This window comes from Capsicum annuum, chromosome 9 (genome assembly GCF_002878395.1).
Source record: "Capsicum annuum cultivar UCD-10X-F1 chromosome 9, UCD10Xv1.1, whole genome shotgun sequence".
In the NCBI taxonomy this organism is placed as follows: Eukaryota; Viridiplantae; Streptophyta; class Magnoliopsida; order Solanales; family Solanaceae; genus Capsicum; species Capsicum annuum.
This window is the reverse complement of record NC_061119.1, coordinates 19,831,657-19,854,282: the sequence shown is the minus strand read 5'-3', so window position 1 is coordinate 19,854,282 and position 22,626 is coordinate 19,831,657. Positions and strand designations below refer to the sequence as shown.

General features: G+C 33.4%; 2 protein-coding genes and 1 non-coding gene across 8 annotated transcripts; 1 reads left to right on the top strand and 2 right to left on the bottom strand.

Moving 5' to 3' along the window:
• The first annotated feature begins 1,005 nt into the window (after nucleotides 1-1,005).
• On the top strand, nucleotides 1,006-12,296 carry LOC107842950. 6 transcript variants are annotated; one of them, XM_047396741.1, is made up of 6 exons: nucleotides 1,006-1,290; nucleotides 4,183-5,570; nucleotides 5,650-5,718; nucleotides 5,804-6,002; nucleotides 6,084-6,173; nucleotides 12,027-12,296. In XM_047396741.1, the coding sequence occupies exons 2-5, from the start codon at nucleotides 4,230-4,232 to the stop codon at nucleotides 6,152-6,154; spliced, it is 1,680 nt and encodes a 559-aa protein (XP_047252697.1). In that variant the 5' UTR covers nucleotides 1,006-1,290; nucleotides 4,183-4,229; the 3' UTR covers nucleotides 6,155-6,173; nucleotides 12,027-12,296. The 6 variants fall into 6 exon arrangements, with proteins under 6 accessions (XP_047252697.1, XP_047252699.1, XP_047252698.1 ...); XM_047396743.1 differs by having other exon boundaries at nucleotides 1,024-1,372; nucleotides 4,192-5,570; nucleotides 5,653-5,718; XM_047396742.1 differs by having other exon boundaries at nucleotides 1,026-1,290; nucleotides 4,192-5,570.
• LOC107842951 (WAT1-related protein At2g37460) lies at nucleotides 9,155-11,708 on the bottom strand. The gene is made up of 7 exons (XM_016687030.2): nucleotides 11,365-11,708; nucleotides 11,151-11,213; nucleotides 10,957-11,073; nucleotides 10,561-10,801; nucleotides 10,324-10,485; nucleotides 9,871-10,022; nucleotides 9,155-9,797 (listed from the first exon to the last, which is right to left on the bottom strand). Exons 1-7 carry the CDS (start codon nucleotides 11,553-11,555, stop codon nucleotides 9,587-9,589), a joined length of 1,137 nt encoding a protein of 378 aa, XP_016542516.1. The 5' UTR covers nucleotides 11,556-11,708; the 3' UTR covers nucleotides 9,155-9,586.
• Nucleotides 12,297-16,682: 4,386 nt separating the features above from the next.
• Nucleotides 16,683-16,784, bottom strand: LOC124887498. Its single transcript, XR_007045271.1, has one exon. It is a non-coding gene; the product is annotated as a U6 spliceosomal RNA (small nuclear RNA).
• Nucleotides 16,785-22,626: the final 5,842 nt, after the last annotated feature.

Genomic DNA, 22,626 nt, shown 5'->3' with positions numbered 1-22,626 from the left:
GAAAGTACATCAATGACATCGAGATTGTTGGTGAAGTTTTTTGATAGAGAGTTCATCAGCTTCTCATTTTCAGAAAACTACTTAAATTAAAATTAAAATTAGAAGAAAACATTAAAATCTCATAGACATTAAATAATTTACGATTTTTTACGCTCAAAAAAGTTTTGCCAAATTCACCTTGTCATATTCAAATAAACATAAATTCATGTAGATAAACAACTAAAATACTTATCAGAAAATATTAATGAACAACGAATTAGAAGAAAGTACCTCAATAATATCCGGATTGTTGATGAAGTTTCTAGACTTCCACTTTTCATAAAAACCCTTTTTATAGAAGTATATTCACATACAACTCCTATATAATTTATATTAGATATATATTATTTGTATTATATTACAATACTACTGAATTTTATCAAAAATAAGGAAAGAATTTTGCCAAAAATAGATTTGCATTGCATATATATATTTATACTATTTGTATTATAGTATTACCATACCTCTTAATTTTACCAAAAATAAGAAATTTTGCAAAACTAAAAAGCCGACAATTGAGAGCAACAACCAACATGAAAACATTAATTACATCTCCTCCTATATACTTTAAGAGTCTAGTTAATATTATAAATATACTAAAATAATAATTGAAGGAAATAAATGAAAAGATAATTGTATCTGTAGCAGAGATTTTTAATGAAGGGCAAAAAGTTTAAATCACTTTATATATATATATATATATATATATATATTCTTACAATTTATTATTTAATTATTTTTTAAATTTATTACCAAATGTCACTGTTTAATCCGTCAACGAAAGTGTGTTACATATATTTTATATTTTAGCTGATTAATAAAAAAAATATTTAAATAATTCAAATATTGAATGAGTTAAATATTTAACAGATACAAATCTGAGTTGAGAAAATTCAAGTGAAATTTCAAATAAATTTAAAAATCTATTGATAACTTAAGTCTTTTCTTAAACCTGAAGAATGACGAGTACAAATATTGACAGAGGGAAGGAGTATCTCGTATCACTTGTACGACCTCCAACTCCACTTGACGGCAATTCTTCCTTGTTACTCATCCCTTCAATATATCGGTCCCCCTCTTTCCAATCTATCGAATCCAAACCGTCAATTCTAACAATGTCGACGTGGACGGTCCACATTTAATCACAACCATCATCAATCGTGCATCCCACCACCATATATATACTACTACTCCTCTTCAACTTTCATAGGTTTCGCCGGTTATTCTCTTCCGTACAGTCGCCGCCCGCCGGTAAATTACAATTCTAATTTTCCGATCAATACTTCGTCGGATCCGGTGCCGGAATACTGAAAATACTTCGATCGGTACTTATGTATGTAATCACCATTATGCTTATATATGTATATTGTATAGCTTCAACCACTGCATGTCGGAGTGATAGGGTTAGAGCTAGAGTTTTGTGGATCGTCGAATCGAAAATGTTAAACAATTGTATGAGCAGTGGTTGCAAATTAGAGTTAAATTTAAAATATTAAATTAATTTAGTTCAATTTAGCTTGGAAGATTAGTGTAATGAAGTGGAATGTGGCAACCAAATGTTTTGTTTATCGAGAGTCGAACTGTATGGACTTTGACTAACATTTGAAGTATTAAACTTGAAGTATTTTTTTTCGCATAGTTTTTGAATATTTAGATTTTAAATTTGAAAGATTGAATTTATATATTTCAATTTACCTTTGAAGATTAGTTACACTGACTCTAGTGAAGTGAAATGCGGCTAGTAAAAGTGATCGGAGGGAGTAGCTTGAAGAATTGATGAAAAATTGTATGAGCATTGGTTGCAAAGTATAGTTGAAGTGTACTCCTTATGTACACTTTTACTTGTTACGTTTCGTCTATCGAGAGCTAGCTAAACTGTATGGACTTTGGTTAACATTTGAAGGATTGCGACTTGTAGTATTTTTGTGTAGTTTTTGAATATTTAAATTTTGAATTTAGAATATTAAATTAATTTAGTTCATTTAGCTTTGAAGATTAGTCTAATGAAGTGGAATGTGGCAACCAAATGTTTTGTTTATTGGGAGTCAAACTGTATGTACTTTGACTAACATTTGAATGATTGCAACTTATAGTATTTTTTTTTTGGGTAGTTTTCGAATATTTAAATCTTAAATTTAAGATATTGAATTTATTTAGTTAAATTTAGCTTCGGAGATTAGTCAATTTGACTCTTGTGATGTGAAATGTGACAAGTAAAAGGTAAGTGAAAAAAGCTTAATGAATCTTAGCTGAAGTGGACGAGATTTATCTGGTTCTTTTAAAGGTGTTGCAGTGCAGTTGCAATGAGTGTTTTGACTATCTAAAAGTTGCTAATTTGGTACTCTAAGCAACTTGTGCAAAGAGTTAAAAGTGTATAAAATAGTTCTGTCATGCTTTGTGAATTTCTGTGACATAGGAAAATCAATGCACAACGGTTTTGTTTCTATTAGGAACGAGGAGGAATCAAATTTCTAGGAGTGAACTCACAGCGAATTTGTCATTCTGTTTGTGTTCAACTCTAGTTTCCGATATTCTTTGGTGCATTCTGTTTATGTTTCAACTCTAGTTTCCGATATTCTTTCGTATATTTCGGAAGACCTAATTTATAGGATACCTGGTTCAACGCTCTTGCACATTTTAGAGATACCGATACTACATTTGCTTGTCACTATTGATATTTCCAATTTTTATTGGTCTATTCGTCTTTCATCCGTCCTTCTGAATCAACTGCAATTCGTAATCAAAATTTGACGTCATTTTAGGTTAAATGGATGTCAGGTAACAATACAAAAGACAAACATCGAGTTGGTTTAGTCTATATGGAGCAACTTATATCATTATCCCCTTCTCTGCATACTTGCTTGACTACGAAAATTCTGATCATATTGGTCTCCAGAGGTATCATCAGATTAGATCAATTGTGAACTTGGAACCCCCATTGTCGAATCATTGTGTTCATAATTTCAGTTTAAGAAAAAGATGTTCATAATTTCTTTGTAAAAAAATCCTTAACATTCATAATGCTTCTCTTTAACAAACTTAGGTTGGTCATATCAATGTGTTGTGGATGCGTGAAGACAACTATAATAAGAAATTAACTATATTATTAGTAGATTTATTTATTATTCTAGAACTAGAAGAGGATTTACTTTTGCTATCGTTATTAGTATAGAATAGGGTTTTATATTTTCTACTTTTATAAGGATTAGACTTTCTAGAATAGGCTTTTATGTTTCCTACTTTCATAGAGATTAGGCTTATGAATCCTATTTAAAGATTTTTTTCAAGAATAAATCAATAAGTCATATTTCAGAAAAACCAAGGGATTTTAAGGAGCTGAAGAGATCGGAGTTCTCTCTTCCATTAAACTCTTAGGTTTTAGCCTCCCTTTAATGAGTTGAATCTATGTATTGCCCTGTGAATCGATCCTTCTCTATAGATCCTAACACAATGCTTAGACAGAACTAGAACTATTATCTTTTTGGAGGCAGGCCTTGAATTTTAAGCACTATGCTAAGACCTTCCAAGCATAATACCAAATTCTTGGAATTTTAATCTCCTGCAACTGACGAGCTGATGAACAGATACCATTTTAGGAAGAAAGATATGATTCGCAAAATTAAACCTAGAGTGGGTACTTTATTAGCTAGTGTTACTGCTTACAACTTGTCGCAAACAGATATTGATCCTGCCATTATATAGTTGATACCTGATAAGCCAGTAGTACAGTCTACAACTCGTCTCAAACTGGGAAAGGTAGATCGATAAGCTAGTGTTATTGGTTACAATTTGTCTCAAGCTTAGAGAGGTAGATATTTGATAAGCTAGTAGCACTGAGACTGTTTTTTAAGATTTATTTTCAATTGAACACATTTCTAAATTAAGTTCTTGGTTCCTTAAAATTCTCTATATTGTTCAAATCAACTTCCTATGTTTTGCGAGATATTCTCTCTTAAATCCTTAAATTTCAAATAGAACTTGAATAAGAAAAGGAATGTTGTAGGGATGTCATTCATCCTGGAAAACAGAAGCAATGTCATTCACAATTGATTAACCTTGCACTTCCCCTTTAGTAACTAGCATAGAGTTTCAGTAAAAATCCTTTCCTCAGTAAAATATCAAATCACAATCTTTTTGTTGTAGTCTTTGCAGATCTTGCAGTTCTGAGTGACTAAGTGAATCCATATGAAATGGCTTATGATAACTCCTCCACGCTTGAGCCCAAACGCTCCCATCAATGGTTCATGGATGGCATCGAGCCTGAATTGCTTCCCAACAAGAAGCAAGCCATCGAAGTACCTAATCACAGTTTGTTCTCTGGACTTGTAAGTTCCAATATTGCTCCCTGGATGAGCACTCCTGGTTTCCACTCAGTACCAGTACCAGGCCAATATGCAGAAAGGCACTTTGACAATGAAAGCGCAAGATCGCTCAGCTTTGATGACAACATTGTTCCATCTGTTGGCTTAGGCAACATGACTATAGCTAGAAAAGTGATGGAAGATTCATTTGGAAGTGATTCCTCATTTGGTTTATCCATATCCCATACACTGGAGGATCCTAGATTAGGTCTTAACTATAGTGGTATCAGAAAGGTTAAAGTTAGCCAGGTGAAGGAGGCTGGGAATTTCATGCCTATTTCAATGGGTGATACCGATACCAGAGGGATCAGCAATGCAATGCCAACAGATCATGCTTTTAGTAAGGCTGAGGATCATTGCATAGGTACGGGACTCTCTTATAACGGAGGTGATGATCATATGATGTCATTAGGTGACACATTTAATAGGGAAGACAACAATTTCATATCTATGGGTCAACCTTTTAACAAGGTGGATAGCAATGAAATATCAGGGGGTCATAGCTTCAAGGAGAGCAACTCACTGTCAATGAGTCACCCTTTCTGTAAAGATGAAAGCAATATTACTATGCTGAATCAAAGTTTTAGCAGAGAGAATGATAGCACTATATCAGTGGGTCACTCATTCAATGACAATAATACTTCCATATCAATGGATCAGCAATTCAGTAATGATGATAGCAATATTACATCAATTGGCGAAACTCTTAATAAGATCACTGACGCCAGTCCACCTATGAGCCACTGCTACAGCAAAGTCAATGACAATACCATATCAGTGAGTCTGACCTATAGTAAAGTTGAAAATAATAATATATCAATGAGCCAATCATTTGGCAGGGGGGAAAGCAATATCATATCCTTTGGTGGATTCAATGAAGATGATGATATAAACTCTTCTGGAGGGCTGATTTGCAGTTATGACTTATTAATGAGTCAGTCTTCAGGCCAACAATCGGATATTGTTGCTGGAAAGCGACTGGTTGAGTCAAATTCTGATACAGTTACAAGTGCTGCTCAAATGGCTGGCAGTAAGGAATTTATTTCTAAAAAGGAGCAGAAACCAACTAAAAAGCCTCCTTCGAACAGTTTCCCTTCAAATGTGAGAAGTTTGCTCTCGACTGGTATGTTAGATGGAGTGCCTGTCAAGTATATAGCTTGGTCCAGAGAGGTGAACTTAACATTTTATGAGTTTTATCTTTGACACTGTGATGTTCACGAGATGACACTATTCTCCCTTTTTATGGTAGAAGGAACTCCGTGGTATTATAAAAGGCTCTGGTTACCTCTGTAGCTGTCAATCATGTAATTTTTCCAAGGTACATTTAATGCCAATTTTCGTTATTGCAGGACCAGCTTGTTGCACAATTTACTGATTAGATATGGTGTAACTTCTACATGTAGGCAATTAATGCTTATGAGTTTGAGCGCCATGCTGGTTGTAAGACAAAACACCCTAATAATCATATATACTTCGAGAATGGGAAGACAATCTACGGGATTGTTCAGGAGCTCAGGAACACACCACAGGATTTATTATTTGAAGTTATTCAGACAATTACTGGATCTCCCATTAACCAAAAATCATTTCGCATCTGGAAAGGTGTCTTAATTAACTGAGAGCTCTTTATAATCTAGAATGTGTATTTTTTCCTCATGTTGGCATCTTTTCTTATTTCTTCAGAATCTTTTCTAGCTGCTACACGTGAACTTCAGCGTATATATGGGAAGGATGAGGTCAGAAGACTGTCATAAAGAGGAATCCATCTGCAAGGTATGATGCAAAAATGTGTCTGCATCTGCATACCATATATAGATGTACTCTTTACTATTTTGCAGCCCTATAAATCGTGGTTGATCCAGAATTTTTTTTTTGGGGACTCCATTGGCAGAAACTGCAGCAAGAATTCATGATACTAAGCCTGCAGAACGTGTATTTTCATAATTATAACTCTCCTGAAACCTGTATAGTAAAGCTGGAACCAGATCGATCATACATTACGAATTTAGGATCTCAAAGTGAATTTTCATCACATTTATTAGTTAAATCAAATTAATTTGTCATGTCCGCGGAAGCTATAAATTTTGTGGGAAAATTAATTCATGATACTAAGCCTGCAGAACGTGTATTTTCATAATTATAACTCTCCTGAAACCTGTATATTGAAGCCGGAACAAGATCATTCATACATTACAAATTTAGGATCTCAAAGTGAATTTTCATCAAATTTATTAGTTAAATCAAATTAATTTGTCATGTCCACGGAAGCTATAAATTTTGTGGGCAAAGTTGGGAGTGGTTCCAAGGCAGTGACTGCAAAGGTGACATACTGGCAGTAAGATTCTGACCTAATTTGAAGTGATTAAGTCATTAGAGATACTCAATATGTTGAAAAGAGATTATATCATCTATTCAGTGCCCCTTACAACATCAACAACGACAACATACCTAGTGGAATCCCACAAGTGGGGGGTTTACAAAGTGTAGAGTGTACACAAACCTTACCCGTACCTCATGGGGAGGTAGAGAGGCTGTTTAGAAGGATCCTTGGCTTAAGTGTAGCAATTCAAAGTAGTTATGGAAAGGAAAAAGATTGAAGAAAACACGACAATTTACAAGGAAAGCAGTACAAAGCATTCAAAAGAGGAACAGTGATAAAGACATTGATAATGGATGGGATGTTTATGATTTTAGTTTCTTAATTGGAAAAATAGACAAGTTTGATATTATTCAATGATCCATGATCTCTGCCTATGTTTCAGATTCACATTTTCCGCATGCATCAACATTTATTTTCTTTTCACCCTTACCATATTTGAAAAGCAAGGGGAAAAGCCTATACGGAGAAAGAGAAGAAAATAAAAGGGCAGCCCGGTGCACTAAAGCTACCGCTATGTGCAGTGTCCGGGGAAGGGCCCCACCACAAGGGTGTATCGTACGCAGCCTTACCTTGCATTTCAATGTACTAGGTTTAACTAGAGTCTAGAGACATGTTTAAAATAGTTGTTTCTCTCTCTGTTTCAATCTATATGACATAGTTTGGCTCGACATGGATGTAAGTTAAAACTAGAGACTTTTGAAACTTGTCGTCTTAAACATGGGAGACACTTGTTTTGCAACAAAAAGTGTTTCATTAAGGGTATAATGGGAAGTTTATTGATAGATGTTTCCAAATATAGAAATATGTCAATTCTTTTTCGAACAGATACGGATTAATAAGGAAATATTTCACACAAGATTTTATGTGAAGAAGGGAGTTAAATTGTCCTTATAAATATTCAGTTGTTAAAACTGTAGTACACCGCTAAATAGCTAGCATCCGTAGGCTAAGATTGTGTAAACTATCAATTATAAAGAAGTACTCTTAGAGATGGTAAAACTTTTGAACTTGGCGTAAAGAATCAATTAAGCTAGGACAAAGTAAAAAAGGATATCTGGTGAATTAGATAAGGATAAGAGTATTAAGTGTGGTACATAAAGATTTAGGCAAGTGCATGTACACATTGAAGTATAAAGTTCAATTACCTTTTCACTTCATATAGAATGATACTCCTTTCTCCCATTTATGTGAAATGGAATTTTAAAATGCTAGTTTGATGGTATATCATATTGGAAGGAATTAAAGAAAATGTTAATTAGAAGTTATAAAGTTTTTCAAATGAAGCGAAATGAGTATGAGGATTATATAGTTGACCCCAACTAGTTTGGTTTGAAGTGTTATTGTTGTTCTTTTGTAAGTAGAAAATTTAGACATTAAATTTAGGGTACATTAGTTCATTAATTTTAATCTTCAATTTGGTGAATATCGTATGTGTTATAAGTTATTACAAATGAGTCATTTTTTGACACGTCTGAACATGAATGTTTGTAACATATATTGATGAGTAATAGACAACTCATGTTGTATTGGTAAAAAGTGAGACTAAGCTTGGCTGTTAGTACTTGAAAGTTGGTGTCTGTTAGTGGTGTAAGTGTCTGTTAGTGGTGTAAGCATCAGTCTTCAAATTGCAATTTTTTGTTTCACGTGAATGCCAATAGTCTGACTTTGAATGCTTGATATGGTTTTGAATTTTCCAACTTTCACAACAGTTTGATACATAAACTGATGATAGTATGTGCTTGTTCACGTTGCGAATTGTGATGTCTGGAAGAGATGAGATGGCTTTCTCTTGTTAAACATGTGAGATATTTGTTTTAGATTCATGTCTCTCTAGTAACCTGAAGGCCGAAAATTGGTTAGGAGCCTAAATAGAGCAAGTTTCAAACTCTTATCATGTTAACATATCTGTTGCAGTAATTTGAGTTGCCCCACATACACATTCATCCCCCTCTCTTAATTTGTTACAAGTCCTGCTTATCAAAAGAAATCTGTTGCAATTCGTTACACAGATGGTTAACATAGATGAACCAAGAACAAGAATGATTTTACATTTTTACCTTCTTTTTCCAACGAGGAAGAATATGGAAGAGGACCACAATTTTCTCATACTATAGTAAACAAGCAATGGTGCTATTCATCATGTGCTTCTAATGTTGATGCACTAATGTGGCCTTCTAAAGGCCTTTAGGTCCCTTTGTTTAGTTCCTTTATTTTTCTCTTTTGGGGAAGTCATCTTTGTCCATCTTTGATAGGTTAATGATCGGCGACCTAATAGTATTTGTAACGTACCGTAATGTCAATTAATCTTTATTGGTCCAACCTGTACAACTGAGTAACTGTTAAGACTGACTGGTTCAAACTTTCTAGACACTGATTTTTGGCACAGAAAATATTTTCAGATAGAACTTCAGTATTGCAGATCTGAAGTTCAAGAACCAACTTATCTACATTCTACAAGTCTCAGCATGATTATGGCTGTTACAATAATTTATACAGGGTTTAGTATCCATTCAACAAACCAAAAGAAAAAGCCTATTGGCTTAACATAGTTTAGTTATTCTGTACTTAAGAAAGAAGTTTCCAAAAATGGTTGTTTAACTGGCCTAAATTTTGGTCACATGCTGAAATTTGGTTGACAGCTTGAGATTATTTTTTCCTTCCCTTAGACCAGAAAGAAACTCCTCTTTATATATAAAAACTAATAATTACTAATTGAAGATGCATCTGAAGAGAAGCTCATTTCTTAGATGAAGAGACTGTTCTATAGCGGATAGCCGGACCTCCTTAAGCCTCAAATAGAAAATCATTATATGCTTTCATCTGCAGTAGCAGTTGTTCCTCTCGATGGATTGATGTGGATAACTGTCTGACTTAAATTTTCCTTGTCAATTTTGGTTTCATGTGTCATTTCCTGTGTTGGTAATTCTTGCTCATCGAGGGATGGAGATTTCTGATCCTTGCTTTTACCCCACAGGACTATGTAAAGGCCGACAACAATTACAATAGCACCAAGTACCCTGCAAAAAAAAGTTTCATTATAGTTTGTGTTGGGGCGTAGCTTATAAGATCTTTAACGGTTATAAGAATTACCTTCCCAGGTTTAGTTGTTCACGTAGAATGATTGTACTCAATATAGCTACAATAACCATGCTTAATGGATTAAAAGCTGTGACGAAAACAGGGCCTCTGACTTTCATTATGACTCCTTGGATGTAATATGCAAGTCCTGAACAGAATATTCCCTGGATTGTGACATCGAAAGTGATTAGCTTTTAATAGGCTTAACTTTATTAGTGATCGCTGATCGGTAAAAACTATGCTTCAAGATTTTTTCCCCCAACTTCTCTCATTTTGCAGAGGTAAGTTGCTTGCGACAGTGATTAGGGAACATCGATCTTTAAATTCATGAAATTTGACGAAGCATAAGCAGCTTCCAGATAACATGTTCTGTCACATATAGTTGGATAAACATCCAAAGAATGGGTACTTCTGAAATTCTTAGTATGCTCGTGTTCTAAGAAGATTTAACCACATTTAACTTACACTATATACAGCTGCAAGAAACTTAGAGTCCCAGTTTATAGCCCACACTGCAGTTTTTCCTCTCTCCATTACCATTGCTACTATAGCTCCCTCAGCTGTTCCCAACAAACATATCCAAGCAGTGAGCGAGAGCTCAGCAGGATAGGTCCGCAGTGTGATTGCCTGCACATAGAGTACTAGAGTCAGATATAATGCTTACTTACTAATTACTTATTGCTAACTAAGTTCTATCTTTACCTGCAAAATCATGAATGCAGCCCAACTGAAGCACCCAATTGTTATCATGATGGAACCTTTGATAGCATGACTTAGATTTAACCCACCACTTTGAGCTTCTTGACCGACATATCCTTTTGTCCAAAATAGGTCAACTATTGGGCCTCGTACTAGTGTCATGATCATGGCTCCTGCCACTGTGGCAACAGTCCCAACTATTTTGGCTTGGCTGCGGATGCTTGTAAGCTTCACCTTCTCAAGCCTAGAACAAATAATATATGTGCAAAATGAATTAACATCATAATTTGGGAATTATTCTTCTGGCAAAAATCCATCTTGGGATTTTCTTGTTAGTTCATATTTGCTAGTGATTATGTGTAATTATATCTATAGAATGAGGCAAAGCATATAATTTACCTGAATATCCAGGCCATTATAAAAGTAATGGCAGGAAGAATGTTGCACATTGCAGCTGCAAAAGTTGCTGTTGTGTATTTCAGGCCAATAGAATAGAGATTCTGGTCGATGACGGGCCTGTTGATTAAGAGAGACATGCTTATGTTAGATATTGATGGGATGGAGAAAAAGTGATTTGAGTGTTTAAGGCTTACTCCAGTATGCTAAGAAGTACCAACTTGGCAAATATTGAGAGAGTCATCTTTGGCCGTACTTTCCTGTTAAGAGATATTAAGCTTGCTATTATTCTCTCTAGGGGGAATACTAAGAAACACTTTTTGTATTCTGTCTTTCTTCTACTAAGAAATAGACTTTGAATTGTAGTTGCAAACACGTTAATTGAACATAGGGAGGGAGGGTGAGACATACTTGTCTAGAATTATTGCAAAAGGAGCGATAACCAAAGTGGCAACTGCATGGCGGTACACAACGAATACATAGTTACTCATTCCTTCATTCAAGGCCACTTTGGTGAGGATATCCATGCCTGCTAGACCAAATTGGAGAAAAATGACAGCAAGGAAGGGTTTTGCTGTGTTGTACAGTTTAAGTACTGCCATTGTTTACTTGCAACAAAGCTTAACCTCTTTGAGAGCACTACTATTGTAAGGGCAGAAGTGCAGCATAAGTAACTGCTGCTTTTCTGTATATATAGACAAATTCTCTCACACTATTTTCGTTCTCTATGCCCTTTATCTGCTAAGCAGATCAGGACAAAATCTGTTGGATTTCATTTGTGTACATAATTTGTTTAATTAATTACTCGGTAAGCCTCCACTTTTTAAATGGAGTGGCCTAGTCACGCGGACCTACTCATCACTTGCTTCTAGGAAAAGTAAACTGGGACTGAGTACCCTTTAATTTTGTTGCTACTTTCTGTTAGTTGTCTGCTTTGTATGAACTCAAATGTTCTTGAATCAGTTCAATACGTTCTCTTATATCTTAATATTTCCAAAAATGTGTTTTTATTCCTTGAGATAATACTTGTTCCCTGCGTATGCTCATACTCATGTTTATTAATTCGTTTGCAGAAACTTCTATGGTTATGTACAACAGATTGACAACCAAGGTGTGTTGGTTGCCTGAGTAACTGTGTTCCTTTTGCTATTGGTCCTCATCGTTGATCACTCTATTATACCCTTTGAGATCCTTGGTAATAATTCTTGTCAAATAGTTATGCCTGTAAATTATGTCTTCCCTTTGTTTTTAAATTTTTTGTTAACAGATGTATGTAAAAATTAGCACGTAAGTTTTTGCACGCTGGTTAATTCGATGAGAATCTGTCTACGAAGTTTCCCCAACTGAGTGTTTTGCTTGGTGTCATAGTTTATTAGCTAGACCATGGACGTATCCTACTTCTCTTTTGTGTTCTCTGTTGATTTGTTATTTATCTGCTCTCCCAATTGGCAGTGCACCAAACTTACCACTTCTGAATTGAATATTCTTTTGGATTTTTAGTATTATAAAGTTTGATACCTTGCTGTGAGCTAAAATTTTGTTCCAAGTACCTAGGTTAGGCACATGAATATTATATGAGGTGCATCATGAAGTTACAAACGGTTCCATTAAATATTCTCTGGCCATTAGTCTTTTTAAATTAGTATTGTAATTGATGCAACCATATTGGTTCTTTAGAAAACATAATGAATATGGTTAGACCAATCACATTGCCTATATTTTTTGCATAAAAAATCATAGGGGGTTGGGTATTTACGTGACAAATTGCCTACCTTTTATATGTTGCATGTTGTGTTGTAACCTTTTCCAACGTTTTTATTTTATGTATAGAATGATTACTAGGAATTAAAAGATTGTATTGGGGTAGCTAGTATAGAATCTTCTTTATGAAAGAATTATTCATATACACCATAATGCTCTCTTACGTCCCACTTGAAAAATCATTGTTTCCATCATAGACTGTGAAATGATCATCCAGATTAACCACTTGAGTCTGTTTTTTACATTATTGTCAACTTTATAATTGATTGACATCGATTGTAGCACCAGAATGTGTTGTAGGCTCATCAAGTCCTTTGGAAAATTATATACTAAGCGCTCACTTGGGGTTGATTGGTAATAGGTGATAAGCTTAGTGTTGAAATTGATTTTATGAATAAAAACATTTGCGTGTTCGGACATGAGAGTTGTAACTGAAAATAATTAGGTAATACGTTTGGTAAAACTTTATTAATTAGTTGCTCTATTGTTAAAATTTGATACTGGCACGGGCTCAACTTATGTTAATTTCTTAATTTCAAGTATAGATTAAATTTTATGAGTCAATAAACTCTTTTATGTGATTTTTAAATATTTCAAGTTGTTAATTAGTGATTTATATTACTTTTACATAATTTTCATGTAATATATGTTACATTTTTGTCTCAATTTATGTGGCACTGATGAAATATTTGAGAAGATCAATCAAATTTATTATGTAGGTTTAGATATTTTAAGTTGATAATAACTATAATTTATATGACTTTCTACGACATAATTTTCAAGTAATATATTTTACTCCCTCTATTCCAATTTATATAACATTGATAAAATTTGAAAAGTTTTTTTTAAAAAAAAATTTGATATATTTTAATCTAATAATTATTGTGATTTATATTACTTTTCATTTCTTTTCAGATAGTATATCTCAATTTATGTTGTATTGGAGTCAACTAAAATTTTGTGTCTCCATATAATTTAAATTATTAATTATTACTCTAATTTATAGTTTTACACAATGTTCAAATATATAACAGATAAAAATAAAAATAAAATAATTAAAATAAAAATATAATATTACAAAAATGTCCTTGACCAGAAGCAGGCATGACAACTGCTAGATATCTGTTTAGCTGCCCGACACTCACGCTTATATAGTAGTAATTATAGTACTTTTACGCATTTCAAATATATAAAAGATTAAAATAAAAATAAGATAATTAAATTAAAATAAAAATATAAAATTACAAAAATATCCTCAATCAAAAGCAGACCGCTGAAAGTAGCATGACAATCGTCAGCTATGTGCTTCAGCTATCTGCCCGTCACGCTTATTAATAGTAGAAATAACTATAATACCCTTAAATTTTTTATTAAAAAATATTAATTCATTAGTATTTTTGTAATTGTATAGAAAAGGAGGAAGGAACTATGGTACGGGGTCAAAAAAGGTTTGAGATTTTATTGAACTTAAAAAGAAGTATTAAGAATATAACAATATCCCCCCTATAATTCCACAAGGTGAAAAATATAACAATAGCCCCGTATAATTCCACAAGGTGAATGTGTAAAGTTAAACTGCATGTGAATCCTTTTGTTTTTAATAAATTCTTGGTTCAAGGAAAAATAGGCTAAAGCATTCTAGAAAAATGAAGTAAAAAAGTACAAAAAACAACATATAGTATCATGACAATAATCATAAAATGATATGATAGTTGAAGTATCAAAAACTACAAAAACAATATCACGACTATTTGTACGAACAAACAACACACTATTGTCTACATACTTGTTATTCTAATTCGCATCATCCATGACCTCCTATTTTAAGGTCAGGTTCTCGATAAGTTGAAACTGTGAAATATTCTTTTTAATGGCTTTTCCCCAGTACTTTTTCGGTTTACCCTACTTCTAATGAAACTATTAATGATAGCCAACCTTCCATGCCTCTGCATTGAGGCATTCAGCTATCTTCTTGTCACATGCTTAGCCATTTCAGTCGCGATTCCCGTATCTTTTCCTCCATTGAATCTACTCTCTGTGTGTGTTAGATGTCCTCATTTTTAATCCTATCTCCATCAGTATGCCTACATATTCATTGCAACATTCTTATTTCTGCAACTTTCAACTCCTAAACGTGAGTTTTTTATTGACCAACACTCTGCCTCATATAGCATATTTGCTCTGACTACCACTCGTAAGTCTTTAAGTTTTGTTGATATCTTTTTATCACACTAGATAAGATTCTGGATGCAAGCCTTCATTTCATCCACTCTGCATCAATGTAGTGAGTGACATTTTCGATAATCTTTTCATTTCCTTGAATAATAAACCCAAGATACTTGAAACTTCATCTCTTTTGGATGACCTAGTGAATGACCCCTTTTCCTTGGATAATAGTCTCACTTGTATATCCGACTTATGCATTACATCATTGAACTTGCACTCTAAGTATTCTATTTTAGTCACACTCAACCTGAACTCTTTCGACTCGAGAGTCTATCTTCAAATCTCCAGCTTATTGTTAACTCATTGTGAGTCTCAAAGTCTATCTTCAAATCTTCAGTTTATTGTTAACTTCGTTGTGAGTCTCGTTAAAATAAATATGTATAAGGAAATAAAAAAATTGACCAAACTAAAAATGGTTTTATTTGTTTAACTTATAAGTTGAAAGTAAAAGACCAACTCACAACTTTAGTTGATTTTGGCTTACAATTTCTTAGTTTATACGTGATTTGGCTATATACCAAAATGCATAAATAATTAAGCCAAAAAGCTTAGCTAAACATCATCTATTATTGTTGAAAAGGTGGTCAAACTTGAAAGAAAGTTGCAAATAAAAGGAGGGTTCTTTTAATGAGTCTCCAATCTCCACATACACAAAGATTGAATTATTGTAACCATATGAGGTAGCTTTGAATTATATATAAAGCAATTTTTATTTTAAAAGGACAAAATGAGGTATGCACTCAAGGGTGTGGCATAGTGATTAATGAAGTGGGCCGAAAACATGAGGTCTCTGGAACAAATCCTAGCAAAGTGAAACACAAACACTAAGTGATTTCTTTTTATCTGTTCTAGTCTTGTTGGACACAGTTACCTGAAATCTTTTGTTGATAGGAGGTGGATAATATTCGATGAAATTAGTCGATGTTCCGGTAAACTGACCCAGACAGTACGATTATTTAAAAAAAAAAAGGACAAAAGAAGATGTGGCTTTCGGATAAAAGCTTAGGTCTGAGTAAAGAAGGGAAAAGGGGAAAGAAGGGAGTGGAAGTAGCGTCTGATTGCAATTGTTTCCAATATGGGCTGTTGTGTTTTCCATATGAGATAGGGCTTTCCATTATTGCCATGACACCAACATTTTATTACTTTATGATCTCATACGTCATTTATAGTATGCCATTTTTAAGATTTTATCCATGAATTTTGAAAGTTGCGATTGGTCCAAAGGATTGAGACAAATTATTCAAAAAAATAAAAAGGCAGTCTAGTGCAAACCGGATCACAAGGGTCAATTATACGTAGTTTTACTCTTGATTTTTGCAAAAGATTGTTTTCAAAGCTTGAACATGTGACCTCTTAGTCACATGACTACAATTTTACCACTTACGCTAACGCTCTCCTTCAATCAAATATATAATATATCCCGATGTTATTCCTGAATTTTTATACTTCTCTATGCAAAATGGGATATGCAATTTAAAGAGATGCCCGAAGTGGCATATATATCATAGACCAAAACTAGGTGCAAAAAATCTATCAAATTGACTTAGTAATCAAATCAGAAAAATAGAGCAGAATTAGACTAATATTGTGAATGCATTAGAAAAATAGAGCAAAGAATGTGATTAACGTTATAAGATCTCAAGATACTACGAATAGCTACCCCTTAGTTCCAACCAAATTGGCTATATAAATCTTCACTAACCATGTTGCTTCATTTAAATTCATCTCAGACAGGTTATAATAGAATTGATGATTATTTTCTATTTGTGTGTGTCATCCTTGCGCAGGGATCATGTTAATCTTCTCTATATTGTTTCAAGTTTATCGGATGACCCCAAAGGGACATGATCGTTTTCTATTCATAATTTATCCATGAGGTCGAAACTACTTACACATGCTTGGTTTTTTTCAAAAGAAAAAAAGGATTGTCTTAATAAATGTGTTTCAAACCTAAAATACAAATATATTTTTTATTAAACTTTTCAATAGAGGGTGCATTGCAACATACCATTTAACAAATTGAAATGGATATTTTTTTCAAAATAATTACATTAACTTATGAGAGAGAAAAAGAGTAACGGCCTTTTCTAATCACAAACGTACAAGTCTTTCTCTACACCCCTTTACTCCATGCGGCAAATAGTAACAAACTATGAGTTGTGTAATTAGCTATTAACAAATTTTGTTCCCTCATACTAAAGGATAGTTTTCAACTTTAATAAGTTTCTCGTACCAATGAAGTCTTAGAGTAATTAATAAAAGTTGATGTAGTGTGATTAGAAAGTGTAGAATTATATGATCTAAACGAGAAAAGATCATCAAGATTACTAAAAATACAATACTTCTCTTATGGAAGCTATAGAACAAGAAAGGAAGAAGGTGACAAAAGAAACAGAATTGATGGGAAGAGAGTGTTATTAGAGAGTTGTAGAAATGAATGAGATGGATCAATCTCTATCTTGATAATGTAGTTACATATACATGAGTGATCATGATATACAGACAAGCATAGAAGCTTCTACAGTTAACTAATTCTAACTACCTCTTAACAGTCATAACTAACTTTTCACAAAGTTAGTTATGCATAGTGCTTCTTGTTAACTTCAACTACTTAGTTCCTACTTGAGCTAGAAACCTCAAGCCTTTCTTCTTGTTCATCTCAACACTCCCCCTCAAGCTAGGTGGTGTAAATACCTAATTTTTGACCAGATTTAACGTTTTTATGTCATTTTAGTGTTCAATTTATTTTTATTTTTTTAAGCCTAAATTAGATATTTTCAGTTTATCTTATTTTACAAAGTTTGTTTAAAAGTTTTGAAAACTACAAAAATAGAGTTACATTTTAAATAAGCTTTTATTTTCATTATTATTTATTTATTTATTTACTAATTAAAAAAAGAAAATTTTTAAATCATATTTATTTTCTTCTTTTAATTTTAATAAATAATCTAGTAATATTAATATTTCGTAATCATGTTTTAAGATTAATTATTTAACTTATAGTTTATTAGTCTTAAATAAATTTTATTTTTTTATTTTTATTTTTTTTTCTTTTATTATTTTTATTTAAAACATTAATTTTAAAAAAATAACAAAAAAAGAAGAAGCCCTAAACTACCCCATCACCCTTTTCCCACCAACCTAAAACCACTCCCCCATTATCTTCCAATTTCCCACGTCCACAACCTGCACTACAAACACACATAAAGAAAAGAGAGAAAAATAACATTCTGTAAGAAGAGAAAAACAAAAAGGAAGAAGAGGAAAAGAAACAAAAAAGAGCCACGAATTGAGTTCGGATTTTGTTTCGAGTTTCCGGTGATGGCGTTTGCTCCTTTACTCGGTTTAATTCATCACACAGGAGATTGCAAGCGAACTGAAAATAGTTGAGGTTCATTTTTATCTTCTGTTTCAATATATTGGAGAAAGCATTGGCTTCATATTAGAGGTCCATTTCTTAACGTTCATTTGACTCATTTCATTTTTATTAATTTAATATTCTCATAAAGTTGTTACTCTTTGTAACGTATAATTTTCTTCTTGTTAGTTTATTAATTTTTCTTATTCTCTCGATACAACAACGATGATAAGCATATTATATTTTTTAATGAACTTTCATGTTTTAGTAACCACTAATGGCGATGAAAACTTATTCATGGTAATAAGTCTAGTTGTTAAAATAAAGTATGGTTTAGTTACACGAACATAAAAAATGGTTTTTCAAAATTCTCTACGTTCTACTAGGTGAAGTCCCATCGTTTGAAAATAAGAGATGTAAGTATTGCTGCCTTTAGTGCATTTTCTAAATATTGACATTTCTACTGCATTTTTCCATCCACATAAGATATACATTGTTCTACTGATACATCCGAAAGAATATTTTATAAATTTCTTTCAAGAAATTTTAAGTTTGTCCTTTCTTAATGGGATTTTAATGTTCCAACTGTTATGAAATTTATTTTGAGTGAGTGTTGAGTCATCTCAGTTTGATTTTTGTTTAATCCTTAAATGTGTACTACTATAAGATTGACTTAATCAATTCCAACGAGAAAATGGGGAGAAAACAACTACTCGAGAGGAGAGATTAGGTATTAAACTTTAGAAAGTTTAAGTTCTATTTTAAGGAAAATATAACCACGGTAAAACTGGAGAATAGTGCTATCATTAAGTCACTATTTCAAGTTTCTAGTTTGTTAGAATGTGAAAATTTCGATGTTATAATTTCTTTACGTGTCATTTGATCATCACTACTTAATTCAATGTTTCTTTATTGGAAAATTATGTATAACACTTGAAAGGAAATGTTAGTGTATCATTTGGGGGGTGTCGCAATGATTCAGATTAATTCATCATCTCTAAGATTATCACAAATCTAGTCAACTGTTTCAAGATATGATTTATTAAGTGCATGAAAGGGAAAGTAAGGGATTGTGAATTTATTCCAGACCCATCTCAAAAAAAAAATTGAAAGGAGAGGAAAAACCCATTGTATGGGAGTGAACTTGTAAAATAAAGGGTCTCAACCTCAAGAATTTAAAAGTTTATTATACAAGTAAAAATTAACGATGAAGTTGGAAAACCCTGCTACCCACCATTTGTTATAATAAAACCTAACTTATCATTTAAAACCGATCTAATCGAGTTGGGTAGATTCTGAACATATTAGGTGCTTATTTAGACTTTGAAAAATGGAGAGATCCATAAATGCCTCAAAGGTGGGAGAGATATACCAAAACTCGTGGTAAGGCCGAAAAGTACTACTATCGGTAAGCCACGCATCAATGCAGTTTTTAATAAATTCTCAATAAATAAAAGCAGGATGTAAGTAACTTTTAGGCTAACAAATATTTTATATATCTAAAAGATTAACTTAAGTCAGACGTAAGTCATTAAAGCAAACGTACTAGAACCACGGGACTCGAGGGGTGCCTCACACCTTCTCTCTCGGTCAACAAAATTCCTTATTTTCTAGTTCGCAGACCAATAAAACAAAGAGTCATTTCCTTTTGATTGGGGATTCAATAAGGTGACTTGGAATACCCAAACTCAATTCCAAGTGGCGACTCTGTAAATAAAATAATCCCTATTCAAAACATCACATTATTTGAAAAAACTCATTTTTCTCTAAAACCAACTCCCTAGCGGGGTCGGATGCAGTAAAAATAGGGGTGTGACAGGTGGTGAGAATATGTTGAGCATACCTAGCTTGGAAGTCAGATGAATATGTTGGTCTCTAGATAGCCCTTTGGTTAATAGATCTACAGATTGTTGCTTGGTGTTGATGTACTCTATCTGCACAATGCCCTATTGCAGCTTCTCTCTTAGGAAGTGGAGATCTATCTCTCTGTGTTTGGTCCTTTAATAGAAAACAGGATTGGTTGTAATTTGTAATGCAGACTTACTGTCACAGTAAACTGTGGTAGGATGTTTTAGTTCCATACTAATCTCTTTAAGCATTCGAATTAGCCAAATTAGTTTTGTAATAGTTGATGCTAGGCTTCTATATTCTAACTCTTCTGAGCTTCTTGAGATAGTGTTTTGTTTCTTAGATTTCCAAGCTACCAGTGATTCTCCAACCTTTACTAAGAAACCAATAACTAATCTTCTTGTTTGTGGACATGTTGCCAGTCAGCATCACAAAATACAGTAATGTGGCCTTGAGGCTTACTTGATAGGAGTAACCCCTTTCAAGTTGTTCTTTGATATATTTGACTATTCTTTAGGCTGCTTCTATGTGAGATCTCTTTGGCTGCTGCAAGAATTGACTTAAAGTTTGCACACCATAAGCTATATCATGTTTGGTGACAGTGAGGTATAGCAGCTTTCCAATCAATCTCTGGTATTGACCTTGATCAGATAGAAATTTATCTTTCTGTAGTGCTTCTCCTCTTATATATTTATCATACTCCCTTGTTTTGAGTTTCTGACTAGTGTCTATAGGTGTCTTTGCAAGTTTGGCAGCTGATAGTCCTAGTTCAGATATTAACTCAAGATCATATTTTCTCTGATGCATGAGTATACCTTGTTCTGACCTTGAAAACTTAATTCCTAAGAAGTATTTTAGCTCACCTAGGTCCTTCATTTTGAATGTCTATTATAGATGTCTTTTAGTGTCTTCAATGAGTTTCAGTATGTCACCTGTTATCAGCATGTCATCTACATATATGAGTACAATAACTCTACCTTGACTTATATTCTAAGTGAATAAGGAGTGATCATAGTGACTTCGTTGAAACTAGGACTTGATGAGAGCCTGAGTAATCTTAGAATTCCACTGTCTTGGGGCTCGTCTAAGTCCATATAATGACTTTGTGAGTTACATACCATGTTCTCCCCTTGGCTCACAAAACCTTGAGGCATGTCCATGTATATCTCATCAGTTAAGTCACCTTGTAAGAAGGCATTGTATACATCCATTTGATGTATATGCCAATGCTTAGATGCAGCCATAAATAGCACAGATTTCACCGTGACCATCTTAACCACTGGTGAGAATGTCTCTTAGTAATCAATCCCCTCTCGTTGGTTGTAACCCTTGGCAACTAATCTTGTTTTCATCCTCTCCACTTCACCATTTGACTTGTATTTTATCTAGTAAATCCACTTGCAGCCAATAGAGCTTCTTGTTGTTAGAAGTTGAACTATTTTCCATGTTTTGTTGTCTTGAAGAGCTTAAATTTCAGCTTTCATTGCTTATACCCATTGTGGATCTCTTGCAGCCTCAACATAAGTCTTTGGCTCTGTCAATGAAGAGAAAGCTGAAAGAAAAACATTATAGTTAGGTGAAATATTACTATAAGAAACATAATCTGATAGAGGATATAGAGATTTGTCCTGCAGGCTTAGAAAGATAAAATTCTTGAGCCATATAGGTATTTGAGTGCCTCTGGTTGATTTATAGTTAGTATTGGATTTTGCCTCACTCTTGAGGTTGTAGGAGCTATAGATGATGTGTTGTCATTAGCTGGATGGGGAATGTGGACCAGGTCATTATTAGTAGTTTGAGAAGAACTAGTAATTCTTCTTGACTCAGTCTACCAAATTTTCCACAAGTAGATGTGGTTATGAGGTTGTTTTTGAGAAAGAAAACTCAGACTCTTGAAAAGATGTATCTCTGCTGACAACTAAAGATTTGTTAGTAAGATCATATAGTATGTATCCTTTTTGAGTTTCTGAGTACCTCATTAATGCTGCTGTCCTAACTCTAGACTCCAACTTATCATTTGAGTTAGATCTTTTGCACAGCACAGGCATCCTAGTACTCTCAAGTAGTTTATGAAGGGTAGTCTATTGTATAGTTTTTGATATGGATACATAGCTAGAGTTGTAGAATGCATTCTATTAATTAAATATACAACAGCTTGCACACAATAACCCCAAAATCTAAGAGGGAAGTGAGATTGAAGTCTGATAGCTCTAGTGACCTCAAGTATATGTCTATGTTTCCTTTTAGCTAGTCCATTTTGCTGAAGAGTGTAAGGACATGATCTTTGGGGTATGATGCCTAGTCTATTGAATAAGGTGGTGCAAGTGCTATTAATAAACTGAAATCCATTGTCAGATCTAATTATCTTGACTGTTTTATTAAATTGTGTTTTAACAAACTGTATGAATAAAAGAATAACAATACAGACATCAGACTTCATTTTAAGTAAGTGAATCCAAGTCATTCTAGTGTAGTTATTA